This window comes from Pongo abelii, chromosome 23, assembly GCF_028885655.2.
Source record: "Pongo abelii isolate AG06213 chromosome 23, NHGRI_mPonAbe1-v2.0_pri, whole genome shotgun sequence".
NCBI classification, from domain to species: Eukaryota; Metazoa; Chordata; class Mammalia; order Primates; family Hominidae; genus Pongo; species Pongo abelii.
The window spans coordinates 36,793,984-36,807,513 of NC_085929.1; the positions used below are offsets into that span (position 1 = coordinate 36,793,984).

The 13,530-nt window shown below is 52.1% G+C and overlaps 1 protein-coding gene across 1 annotated transcript in view; it reads left to right on the top strand.

The window, feature by feature from the left end:
- Positions 1-18: 18 nt before the first annotated feature.
- CCDC157 (coiled-coil domain containing 157) overlaps positions 19-13,530 on the top strand; it is a 20,232-nt gene continuing 6,720 nt past the window's right edge. Inside the window, exons 1-4 of the mRNA XM_024240114.3 lie at positions 19-195; positions 5,016-5,169; positions 9,303-9,561; positions 12,749-12,920. Of these exons, the coding sequence (XP_024095882.3) occupies positions 9,314-9,561; positions 12,749-12,920 (420 nt within the window). The 5' untranslated portion in view covers positions 19-195; positions 5,016-5,169; positions 9,303-9,313. The remainder of the gene's footprint in view (positions 196-5,015; positions 5,170-9,302; positions 9,562-12,748; positions 12,921-13,530) is intronic.

Below are 13,530 nucleotides of genomic sequence, written 5' to 3' on the forward strand. Positions count from 1 at the left end.
TTCCGGGACCGCCCCCTCGCCGTGACGCGCTTCCCGCCCCTCGCCGCGGGCACCGCTGCGTCCGACGCCGTTGCCAAGGCAGCGGTCTAAGCGCCCGACTAGGGCTTTCCGGGGATCCCGGTAGCCGCAGGCTCGCCGGGGGCAGTTCCGGGAGCCGACCAGACACGGAGGCTGAAACCGCGACGCCGAAGACAGGTGAGATGTTGTACGTCACCCGCCGGACCCCCGCCGCACTCACCTCGCGGCTCCTTTACTCCAGAGGCCGGTACTTCGCTCCCTTCGACCCCGCCTTCCAAGAGCCAAGCTCCCTCCCATTGGTCTCTCATTTAGGAGAGCCCCTGTCCCCTCAGCCTCGCCGCCTCAGAGCCCCACTTCCCTACTCCCTTAGTCCCCCCTTTCAGTTCAGACCCACATCCTCCAAGCCCCTCTTCCAAATCCTACGCCCTTAATTCCCTTTTCCCATGGACCTGCCTTTTCTTGCTTCCACCCCCTGCCTTCCGTAGTCCCGCCCTCAAGCCCCACTGGGGCCTCCCTCTCAAATCAAGGCTGCTGCTTTCTTTTTCTTTCTTTTTTCTTTTTTTCTGAGACAAGGTCTTGCTCTGTCACCCAGGCTGGAGTGCAGTGGCGCGATTTTGGCTCTCTGCAACCTCCGCCTCCCGAGTTCAAGCGATTCTCCTGCCTCAGCCTCCCGAGTGGCTGGGACTACAGGCGCCCACCACACCCGGCTAATTTTTTTTTTGCATTTTTAGTAGAGACGGGGTTTCACCATGTTGGCCAGGCCGGTCTGGAACTCCTGACCTCAAATGATCCGCCCGCCTCGGCTTCCTAAAGTGTCAGGGTTACAGGCGTGAGCCACCGCGCCCAGCCAGTTTTTAAATTTTTTTTTTGTAGAGACATGGGAGGACGTCTCCCTATGTTGCCCAGGCTGGTCTCAAACTCCTGGGGTCAAGCGATCCTCCTGCCTTGGCCTCCCAAAGTGCTGGGATTACACGCATGAGCCATCACGCAGGGCTGCTGCCTTAGGCTTCACCCCTCACTCTCACAGGTGCGGCCCTGCAGGCTATGCGGCTCGCTCCCCAGAGGCCTACCTCGGAATCCTGCCGGCTTCTCTCCCTCTCCTGCGATTCTCCCCTCTTTCCTTCCTCCCCTCCTCAACTCCGGAAAGCGGGGAGCTGGCTCCGAACCTGTTCCCGGACTTCAGTTTCCTCACCTGTGAAATGAGGGAGTGATAGGAAAGGTTGCTCTCTCAAGTCTTCCCACTCCCCCACACACATCGTAGCTGTGTGTCATGGTTGTTATTAATGTAGAATAATGATAGCTGGGATGTATTGGTCATTTACTATGAGCTGGATACTGTGCCCAACACTTCATGCGTTACATCATTTATTCCTTATAGCAACCTATTTACAAATGAGGACAGTGAAGTTTGGAGTTGGTAGAGTGGGAATGCAAGCTCAAGCCAGTCTTATTCCTCTACTAGTGCAGTTAGTTATTTTGTCCTCCGTCCCTTCAGTGTCCCCAGGGATCTAGGCAATTAACAATCTCATGTTTGAGACTGACATCTGCCACATAGCTGGTTTTAGAGTTTCCCGTGTTTTCCTGGTGGTGACTTTGAATCTCAGCAGGCACCCTGGCTGGGAAGTAGGCATCATCTTTACCGAGTAGGATTAGGGTACTAGTTCTCAGAGAGAGAAGGCGCCTGAATGTTGAACAGAAGTGTAGGAAAGGCTCCTGCTCTTCTCTGGGAGTCAGAAGTCCACCTTGAGCCCCAGGAAATTGAGGAGAGGCAGAGATAGCTGCTGCTCCTCCCTAAGGGCTCAGTTAGTGCTGTCACCTCTGTGGTCATGGGTACACTGCAGGGCTGGCAGCTTCAAACTGAGGGTCCCATTCAAGACCCAGGAATTACAGAAAGAGCTCACGTCAAGTGCTTCTTCGCTTGACACGCACGTAAAGTACTTCTTAAACCATGCTTGTATCTGCATGACCTCAGTTTTCAGAACAAACAACATAAGGTCATCTTGGATTTTCCTAACACTTGGGCATTTGCTGCTGCTTATCTGAACCAGGATCTAGTGGGAGTTGATATCCAAGATGGCCCTATACGGCAGCTGTAGTTATTTGAAGGTGAACAGATCAGTGTTTCCTGGTGCCTTCACAAGCAAGCTTATGAATTCCAGATGCTTTGCCACGTGAATACACTTCCTCCCGGGTTGGGGCTTCTTGATTTATTTCTTTCGTGCCCATTCCAGGAAGGAAACCCAGAATACTTCCGTGTGTTATTTTGCCTTTGTTTCTGCCTCCCTCCTTGGAGACATAAAATCTCTTGGGCAGCAATAGTTCATGAGAGGCAGTTGCCAAGACAACAGGAGTACAGGATGTGGGCATGTGTGTTGTGAGTGTCATGGGGCAGACACGTATCCCTTGGGTGATATCCCATGGGTGAAACTGGCACACACAAGCTTACCCCTTGCAGAGACCCTCAGATATCGTTGGTAGTTCCTGGAGGACAGGGCTCCTTGTGCCCTGCTGTGTTCCTGGTCTTGACGTAGTACCTGGTATGGAACAGATACTCAGTCCTCATTTGCTGAATGCACACACAGCATCTGATCTTGTGCACCATCCAATACAGTAGCTACCAGCCAACACAGATTTTGAACATTCGAAATGGTTTCTGGTCCAAATGGCCATGTGTTGTCAAACACGCATTAGATTTTGAGACTTAATACCATAAAAATGTTAAAAATCTCCTTAATAATTTTATATTGATATGTTGAAATGATAATGTTTTAGGTATATTGGGTTAAATAAAATATGCTGTTAAAATTAATTGACCTTTTTTTTTTTTACTCTTTTTAATGTGTAGGGGAGAAAAAGTAATATATTTTCCTCACTCATTGCAAGTTTAATAAAATATTAAGGTGTCTCATGCCTATAATCCCAGCACTTTCAGAGGCCAAGACCAAAAGATTGCTTGAGGCCAAGAGGCCAGGACCAGCCTGGGCAACATAGCAAGTCTCTGTCTTTACAAAAAACAAAAAATTAGCCAGGTGTGGTGGCACCCACCTGTAGTCCTACCTACTCAGGAGGCTGAGGGGGAGGATCACTTGAGCCCAGGAGTTCAAGGTTACAGTGAGCTATGATAGCACCACTGCACTCCAGCCTGAGCAACAGAGTGAGACCCTGTCTCTAAAAAATAAACAAATGAAATAAAATTTTAAAAACAGATTAACAAGAGAAAAGCATACAAATTTAATAAAAGTTTTCCAGCCGGGCGCGGTGGCTTACGCCTGTAATCCCAGCACGTTGGGAGGCCGAGGCGGGCAGATCACGAGGTCAGGAGATCGAGACCATCCTGGCTAACGTGGTGAAACCCCATCTCTACTAAAAAATACAAAAAAATTAGCTGGGTGTTGTGGCGGGCGCCTGTAGTCCCAGCTACTCTGGAGGCTGAGGCAGGAGAATGGCGTGAACCCAGGAGGCAGAGCTTGCAGTGAGCCAAGATCACGCCACTGCACTCCAGCCTGGGCGACAGAGGAGACTCCATCTCAAAGAAAAAAAAAGTTTTCCCTGACACGGAAACCTTCAGAAATGAAAACCCAAAGAAACAAGGAAATCTGTGTTTTTATGGTCAGTATGCAGAATTATGATTGGTAGACCCAAAGGTATGATCTGGCGGGGCACGGTAGTTCACGCCTGTAATCCCAGCACTTTGGAAGACCAAGGTGGGTGGATCACCTGAGGTCAGGAGTTGGAGACCAGCCTGACCAATATGGTGAAACCCTGCCTCTACTACTAAATACAAAAATTGGCCGGGCACGGTGGCTCACACCTATAATCCCAGCACTTTGGGAGGCCAAGGTGGGCGGATCATGAGGTCAGGAGTTTGAGACTAGCCTGACCAACACAGTGAAACCCCATCTCTAATAAAAAATACAAAAATTCGCCGGGCATGGTGGCACGTGCCTGTAGTCCCACCTACTCAGGAGGCTGAGGCAGGAGAATCACTTGAACCCGGGAGGTGGAGGTTGTAGTGAGCCAAGATTGCACCACTGCACTCCAGGCTGCGCAACAGAGTGAGACTCTGTTTCAAAAAAATAATAAATACAATTAAAAATTTTAAAAATAATAAAAATACAAAAATTAGCCGGGCGTGGTGGCGTGCACCTGTAGTCCCAGCTACTCAGGAGGCTGAGACAGGAGAATTGCTTGAACCCAGGAGGCGGAGGTTGTGGTGAGCTGAGATTGTGCCACTGTACTCCAGCCTGGGTGACAGAGCAAGACTCCGTCTTTAAAAAAAAAAAAAAAAAAAAGGTATGATCTAATAGTAATACATGAGGGAGGGCCTGGATTTAGCAAGGCCTGTTTGTTCAGATTCTTCTTGGTGTCCCTGTGTGACATTGCTTCCCATCTGGGTATGGGGCAGGACACCTGTCACATGAGGGTCTTCAGGGGAGAAGGAGGGGAGAGGTCACAGACTGACCTTCCTGGCGGCCTGCTTCAGAGAAGAAGGATGAGGGGAAGATGAGAGTGGCTTTCCTGCTTCTGCAGTTTTTTGCATTTCTAAGGTGCCATATTTTGGGGTAGCGTTTCCTGTACCCCATCTGTGGCTAGTAGAAAAACCTAAAATCCCATGTGTGGCTTGTAGTATATTTCTTTTGGACACTGCTGCTCTAGAAGTAGCATGGCCTGAGGACAGAGCAGAGATGGTGGACTCAGAATCTCAGCTTCCTGAGTGACCTTGGGCAAGCTCCCTAACTTTTCAGAGCCTCAGTTTCCTCCTCTGTAGAAATGAGGCAGATTCAGGGAAGTGGCACACAGTAGGTTCTTCAGTCAAAGCCAGCACTATTGAAGAGTGCCTTCTGCTCAGGCTGGAGGCAGGCAGCCCACCTGCCCCTTCTCTCCCCTCCTTCCTCTAGCCTGGAACCCCTTCTCCTTCCTGGACAGCCTTCCACCCTGCTCCCAGGAAGCCGTGCCTGACTGTGCTTTCACTCACTGTCACTGTCATCCCTTCCCAGGGTCTGAAGAGCTACTCAGGGCCAACCCTGCACTGGAGACAGGAAGCTGGGCACCTGGATGAGCCTCTGACCCAGAGCCCTGGAGCCCACAGGCTCATCTGAGAACCAGACACACTTAGTCACTCCAGCTCCACGGGCAGGCACCTGCACAGAGGTAAGGGGAAAGCCCTGTCTTCTGGGAGGGTGAAGAGTCCACCCCTCCCCTGGGTGCCTCTGAGCTTCCCAGCACCTGTGGGCACAGGCTGGCCCTTAGTCCTCTCAGCCCAGGTGACCAGGTCATACCACACGCTCACAGGGAGACAGGCTGCCAACCACAAATAACTTCTCAAATAATGATTCGATTCTGGCGGTGGTGTGTGCTGGGAAGAAAAAGAACAGGATGCTCTGAGAATGTGTGACAGGGAACCTCGCCTGGCCTGGGGCCCTGGAGAGCTTTCCTAAAGAGGGGATGTTTGGCGGGGGGCCTGAGGGAGGTGTCTTATCTAGAAGAAGTGTGGGGAGGGGCGCATTCTGGGTGGGGAGACACTGAAGCTGGGGCAGGCCACACAGGGCAGGAGCCCCAGGAAGCGGTCCAGTCTTGGTGCTGTAGAAAGAGAGGAAAAGGCTCCAAGCAGGGGTGGGTTGCCTTATTAAACAATCGCTCTGGTTGCCATGTACAACCAGGATGGACCAGGTGGTACAGGGCAGAAGGGAAGTGGCTCACCCCTCAGGGAGGCTCTGGCAGTGTCTGGGGAGATGATGGGGTAGGAGCAGTGTTGATGGAGAGAAATGCTGGGTTCCCAGTGTGGTCTGGATGTAGGATCGGCAGCACTGGGTCCTGGGACATGGGGGTAGAGGGAAGAGGGAACTCAGGAAATGCCTAGGCAAGGGCCAAGCCAGGTACACTCAGTGGGGTGCTGTTTTCTGAGATGAGGGAGGATAGGTTTGGGAGAACAATTTTTCAGCCAGCCCTGGACTTGCTGGAGGCAGAAGGGGCCATGGCCTAAATGCTGCCCAAGCAGCCCCTGCTTCAGGGAGGGGCTGGTGCAAGGAGGTACTTCCTGCTACTGAGAAATCCACCAAGGACAAGGGGCCCCTGCTGGCAGGTGGGGAGGAGCTGGAGCTCAGCATCCGCATAGCTGCCTGACTCCCAGCAGAATGCTGGCTCTGAAACCAGCTGCCGACTCACACCCCAGCCCTGCTGGAGGGTGATAAGTCACAGGAGGGACCAGGGCAGTGTCTCGCTTCTCCACCTTCTGAGTCAAGGATCATAGACTGTTCATCCAGATCACCGCCTTCAGATGTCCACAGGCGGCAGAAGATGGACCCGAAGCATTCTGTGTGGGCGGCAGGGGAACTGGGGAAGAACGGGAGCCAGGCCCCAGCACAAGACAAGGATGGGCTTCGCTGTGGTTACTGCTAATAATATTATTCATAATAATAATAGTTAATATTGCTTAAGAACTTCTACTGGTGCCTTGTATTGGACCAAGCACCTTCCTCATGACTCCTTTAATGCCTTCACATCAACCTGGCCTGCTTGGAGACAATGTCCCCATCTTACAGCTAGGCCTCAGTGACTTGCCTGAGGCCAGGAAGGGGCAGGGCTGTGATTCTCTGTATAAAAACGTAATGGCAGTCCTAGTGTTCAATAGGTCAGTAGGGTGACTAGTTTATAGTGATCTATTGTACATTTCAAAATAGCTAGAAGAAAATAAATGGAATGTTTCTCTCTTTTTTTTTTTTTGAGACAGAGTCTTGCTCTGTCACCCAGGCTGGAGTGCAATGGTGCGATCTCGGCTCACTGCAACCTCCACCTCCGGGATCAAGCAGTTCTCCTGTCTCAGCCTCCCAAGTATCTGGGATTACAGGCACCCGCCATCATGCCCGGCTAATTTTTGTATTTTTGTAGAGATGGGGTTTCACCATGTTGGCCAGGCTTGAACTCCTGACCTCAGGTGATCCGCCCGCCTTGGCCTCCCAAAGTGTTGGGATTACAGGCGTGAGCCATTGCGCCTGGCCTCAAAAGTTTCTTAGCATAAAAAAAAGGCCAGGTGTGGTGGTTCTCACCTGTAATCCCAGCACTTTGAGAGGCCAAGCCTTTCAGAGAGGACGGCTTGAACCCAGGAGTTTGAGACCAGCCTGGGCAACACAGTGAGATCCCGTCTTTACAAAAAATTTTTTTAAATTGCCAGCTCAAGATGTTACCCCCCCAAAATAATAAATAATTAGCTAGGTGTAGTGGCACATGCCTGTAGTCCTAGCTACTTGGGAGGCTGAGGCAGGAGGATCACTTTAAGTCCAGGAGGTTGAAGCTACAGTGAGCTGTGAGGGTGCCACTGCACTCCAGCCTGGGTGACGGAGACCATGTCTCAAAAAACAAAACAAGGCCGGGCACTGTGGCTCACGCCTGTAATCTCAGCACTTTGGGAGGCCGAGGCGGGTGGATCACGAGGTCAGGAGATCGAGACCATCCTGGCCAACACAGTGAAACCCCGTCTCTACTAAAAATACAAAAAATTAGCTGGGCACGGTGGCGGGTGCCTACAGTCCCAGCTACTCGGGAGGCTGAGGCAGGAGAACGGCATGAACCCGGGAGGCGGAGCTTGCAGTGAGCCAAGATCGCCCCATTGCCCTCCAGCCTGGGCGACAGAGCGAGACTCCATCTCAAAAAAAAAAGACGAAAGGAAAAAAGAAAAGACAAATTTAAGGTGATGGATATTCTAAGTACACTTATTTGATCTTTACAAATTATATGAATGCATTAAATAATCCTGAAACTATGTACCCTGAAACTATGGACATCTATTATGCATCAGTGAAAACAAAAATTGTTTTAAAAATATATATAATGGGGCTGGGTGCGGTGGCTCACACCTGTAATCCCAGCACTTTTGGAGGCCAAGGCGGATGGATCACTTAAGGTCAGAAGACTATCCTGGCCAGCATGGAGAAACTCTATCTCTACTAAAACTACAAAAATTAGCCAGGCCTGGTGGCGGGCACCTGTAATCCCAGCTACTCAGGAGGCTGAGGCAGGAGAATCGCTTGAACCCAGGAGGCGGAGGCTGAGGTGGAGGCTGCAGTGAGCTGAGATCACGCCACTGTACTCCAGCCTGAGCAACAGAGCTAGACACCATCTCAAAAAAAAACACCAAAAAACCTATATATATAATGGCTTCTCTGTCACCAGCATGGTGACAATAGGTCTCAATGCAAGTTTTCATGTTTTCCTCTCTTACACTTTAGAAGTCAAGTGCATTTTAAATTTTCTTTGCGATTCTTTTTCTTTTCTCCATTCAATCACTCAGTCATTATTTGCCAGTGAGCATCTACAATGGGCCAGGTCCCTGGCTGGCCACACTGGGGATACCACAGGGACTAAGGTGGCTCAGAGAGAAGGCCGTTCCAGCAGAGAACAATCACAGCTGAAATGGGGGAAGCCCAGAGGGATTATCTAAGCCAGCATGTTGGGTGCTCAGGGAAGCCTTTTTGGAGGAGGTAATATCCAGGAACCCTGAAGGATGAGAGGAGTTAGCCAGGTGATGGGAATCGGACAGGGGAGCATGATTCAGGCAGAGGGGACAGATGGGCAAGGATTTAGAAACAAGTGCCTGGTGTGCATGAGCTGCAACTCGTAGCTGATGGTGGTAGGAGGGGAGACTGTCAGGTAGAGGGGAGGGGACTGGAGAGAGGTGGGGTGAGGGATATGTCTGGAGGTGGCTTTTCTTCCACAGGCCACAGGGAGTACCCAGGCATTGTGGCCAGCATGACATGGTCCAACAGAGTTTCATCCAAATCTCTGGAGCCCAAGTTGTTCAGATTGGAGAGGGCAGGTCTGTGACCCAGCTAGAACCTGCTGCAGTGGTCTAGGCAGGATATGACAGTAGCCTGGTGTGGCCCAACACTCCCCATCACGCTGTAGCTATAACTCTCAGTTGTGTGTGCCCTGTTCAAGGGTTCACTTTGGGAGGAAAGGATGGTAGGCATGTTCTTGCCCATAGCTGTATCCACCCAGCCTTGAGCAGGGGACCCGACATACACAAGCCCTCAGGAAGGACTTGTGGAGTGATGGACTCTGCAGTATGTGCAGTATGTGCTTGGGGTAGGGGAACTGAGAGGCTGGTGAGGCCACCCAGAACCGGGTCCGAAAGGCCTTGTCACCTGGGGCTGGGAAACAGACTTCTCCCCAGGGTCTGGGGTGAACTTCCGGCCTAGCAGCTCCTGGGCAGATGAGGGTTTCAGGGAGTTTCTTCCTGCAGCAGCCACATGGCTCTGGCTGGCAGGGCTCTTCTCTGCTCACCCCAGGAGCTGTGAGGATGGCGCACCTGCTGGGCAGCCAGGCCTGCATGGACAGCCTGCGCACAGACCTCACCGACCTGCAGGGTGCCATCGTAGACGTCTTCTCCCGCGCCGGGCCTGTGCGCTTCCCCTCCTGGAAGTTCCCTGACCGCATGGCCTGTGACCTCGACATGGTGGCCCTGCTGGAGCACTATGACCATGTTCCGGGTGACCCCGAGTTCACGCAGCTGTCCCATGCTGTGCTGCTGGAGCTGGTTATCGACAGGTGAGGGCCTTGACCAAGCCTGGTCATCTCAGGATGCCAGCACCTGCCCCTGAAACCAGTGGCAGCTACGGAAGCCCCTCCAGAGGCAGGGGTGATGTTGGAACAACAGTCACCATTGAGTACCTGTCGGGGCCACATCAGCTGAGGACTTTCAAAGTGGTCTTACCTTTTATCATGTGTCTTGTGTTGTGTGCTGTGCTATCCTGTGTTAGGCTCTCCTAGCCTGTCCACCTCAGGCAGTTGATTTCCATTCCATTGGTCTCTGTGGCGCCACAGCTGTGGCCACGGTCTCTCAGCCGCTCCCAGCTGCCTCCTCAGGGTTTCTGTGTCGGGGACCCCATAGTTGCTTCTCAGAGTTTCCATTCCGGGCTCTCTTTCCTGTTGTCCTGTGGGTTGTGCTGTTCCCTCTGCATATCACAAGGCCAGACACGGGATGTGTTTTTCCAAATCCTGACCCGCTGGGAAGAGCCTCGCGGATTCTCCTGCAGCCCCATCACTTCTAAGCTATCATTAAAATTAACATGGTTGGCCAGGCATGGTGGCTCACGCCTATAATCTCAGCACTTTGGGAGGCCAAGGCGGGTGTATCACTTAAGGTCAGGAGTTCAAGACCAGCCTGGCCAACATAGTGAAACCCTGTCTCTACTAAAAATACAAAAATTAGCTGGGCATGGTGGTGCGTGCCTGTAATTCCAGCTACTCAGGAGGCTGAGGCAGGAGAATCACTTGAATCTGGGAGGCAGAGGTTGCAGTGAACCAAGATCATGCCAATGCACTCCAGCCTCAGTAATGGAGTAAGACTTTCTCAAAAAAAAAAAAAAAGTGAAAATAAAAATAAAGTTAACATGGTGTGCTTGGCACAGTGGCTGACACTTGTAATCCAAGCATTTTGGGAGGTTAATGGGAGGATCATTTGAGACCAGCCTGGGCAACATAAGGAGACCCCATCTATACAAAAATATTTTAAAAATTAGCTGGGTGTGTTGGTGCATGCCCTTTTTTTTTTTTCTTTTTCTTCAGAGTTTTGCTCTTCTTGGAGTGCAGTGGTGTGATTTCGGCTCACTGCAACCTCCACCTCCTGGATTCAAGAGATTCTCCTGCTTCAGCCTCCCAAGTAGCTGGGATTACAGGTGCCTGCTGTCACACCTGGCTAATTTTTTGTATTTTTGGTAGAGACGGGGTTTCATCATGTTGATCAGGCTGGTCTCAAACTCCTGACCTCAGGTGATCCATCTGCGTCAGCCTCCCAAAGTGCTGGGATTACAGGCGTGAGCCACTGCACCTGGCTGGTGTGTGCCTATTGTCCCAGCTATTTGGGAGGCTGAGGTGGGAGGATTGTTTGAGCCCTGGAGATCGAGGCTGCAGTGAGCCATGATCATGCCACTGCACTCCAGCCTGGGCAACAGAGCAAGCCCCTGTCTCAAAGAAAGAAAAAGCAAAGCTAACATGGTCACCAGCCCTTCACATCCTGGAGACTGTATCCCAGGGTCCTAGCATTCAAATACCTTAAAAATGGTCAGGTGCGTTGGCTCCCATCTGTAATCCCAGCACTTTGGGAGGCCGAGGTGGGTGGATCACCTGAGGTCAGTAGTTCGAGACTAGCCTGGCCAACGAACATGGTGAAACCCCGTCTCTACTAAAAATACAAAAATTAGCCGGGCGTGGTGGTGCCTGTCTGTAGTCCCAGCTACTCTGGAGGCTGAGGCAGGAGAATTGCTTGAACCTAAGAAGTGGAGGTTGCAATGAGCTGAGATCGTGCCATTGCACTCCAGCCTGGTGACAGAGTGAGACTCCGTCTCAAAACAAACAAACAAACAAACAAAAAACAACCTTAAAGCCATGAGGGCCAAACAGGTGGCAAAGAATGTGAGAGAGACTCCAGTGGTTTCAGGATGACCTGCCTAGGGACGGAGAAGCCAGGGTTACCACTCTGAGGGCTGGAGGAGCCCTTGGTACAAAAGCAACATCTGTAACCTCTGAGCAGCTGAACGTGTATGAGCACAGAACACACCTTCCTTTCTCCGTGACTTTATGCATTACACTGTCCCTCTGCTAGGAGTGTCCTGCCCATCCATCATGGCCTGGTTTACCCAGCCGCTTCTCTGTGAAGCTGTCTCTGACATGCCGTCTGCCCTACCTGACCCCTCTGCCTGCCTCTGGCTGAGTTAGAGTGGTGTAGCATTGAGCTGCTCAGTTCGTGGCAGGGGTGGGATCACGGCTAAGGCTGCAGACAGCACCACAGTCTCCCGCTGCGAGGGTCAGTTGGTCTGAGCAGACGGATTGCTCTGCCAAGGCCATGCTCTGTCCTCTTTTCAGATGCTTTCCCATTCCCCGGTGTTGCTTGGCACCATGGCAAGTGCTGTTGTCCCTGTTTGCAGAAGAGGACACCTTGGCCAGAGAGGGGCAGGGCCTGGAGACAGTTGGCACCTCCTCCCCCAGGCCCTCTCTGCCCAAGGCCCTACAGGTTTTGGGATGACCCTCCTGCATCTGCAACAAGCTAAGTTCACTCATCTTCCTGGTGTGTGTTGTAAACACAATACTTCTTTAAAACAGCTTGGTTCCCATGCAAATGCAAACTTAGCTTTTTATTATAATACTCCTTTTTCTTACAATTCATGCCTGACTGTAGTTTTAAACTTGGAGGTTAGGACAGAGACCCAGCTGTCTTGACACAGGTCTCCACTGTCACAGAAGCAGCTCACCCTGCAGAAGCCCCTGACTAGCCTCAGGAGACTGTACACACTCCCTGCTCTGCCCTATCAAGGTGTGGCTGTGGGCAAGCTCTTCCCCTCTCTGGGTCTCAGCTCTGTCATCTATCAGGTGGAGGCTCTGGGCCACTGGATATAAGGCAGCCGTTCACCCAGAACTTTTCAAGGACTCAGGATACAACTGAGGCAAGGCCAGGCCTGGCTTCACAGAGCTCCCTGGTCCAGTGGAGAAGAGCCAGGCAGAAATGTCACCCAGGAGACACAGAAGAGGCTCCCAAGCTGAGGTTGTGGCCAGGGAGGGCTTCCCAGAGGAAGTAGCCCCTGGGTTAGGTTTGAAGCTGGCCCAGCAGAGCATATTCTGAGACTCTCCAAGCTCTTGATGCCTGGGCCAGTTCCCCAGAGCCAGAGCTGCGGTCGTATGGTCTGAGGGTATGTTAGCACCAGCCTGGGCCCCAGCAACCTAGCATCTCTGCCTGCAGGCTCCTGCTGCTGCTTCAAAGCTGCATGAGCTACTTGGAGAACCTTGGCTCAGAGCAGATGATGCCCCCTGCACAGGCTGTGGGGCCCTGCATGTCCGTGGGGCTCACGGTGCGGCGCTTCTGGGACAGCCTGCTGAGGCTGGGCACATTCCACCAGCAGCCACTCCCACAGGTGGGTCCCAGCCTCTGTCTCAGGTGGGTCAGCCTCAGCCTCTGTCTCCCCACTGTAGTGGCCTTCACACCTCGCCCCAGCTCTGGCTTCCTAGCCTACCACTATGTGTACCACAGCCTTCACTGGCTCCCACCGCCCTCCCAATCAAGCCCCACGCAGTGTGGCGGTTAAGAATGCAGGCCTTGGGGGTCATGCCTTGCTCCTGGCTCTGACATCCTTGTGGGACTTTGGAAAAATCTTGCCTACTTTGAACCTCAGTTTCTTCATCTGTACAACAGAGGTCATGTGATCCCTGTTTGTTATGGGCTATCCCATAATCCACACAACCACGCACTGGGGAAGGACCACTGTCCCCATGATGGGAAGGAAACTAAAACTGAGAGTGGTTATGGTGACACAAGAGCAGGCAGGTTCAGTAAGCAAGAGCCCAGTAACCAGCAGCTGTGACCGTCACCATCACCCTCCCAACACCATGCATACAATCAGATCAAGCCTGGAGCTTGGGGTGCGGGCCGCAGAGAGGAGACCTGGGTGTGGGGGTGCGGGCCGCAGAGAGGAGACCTGGGTGTGGTAAGCTGAGTCAGAGTAAAAGAGGGAGAAAGTTCTCTCT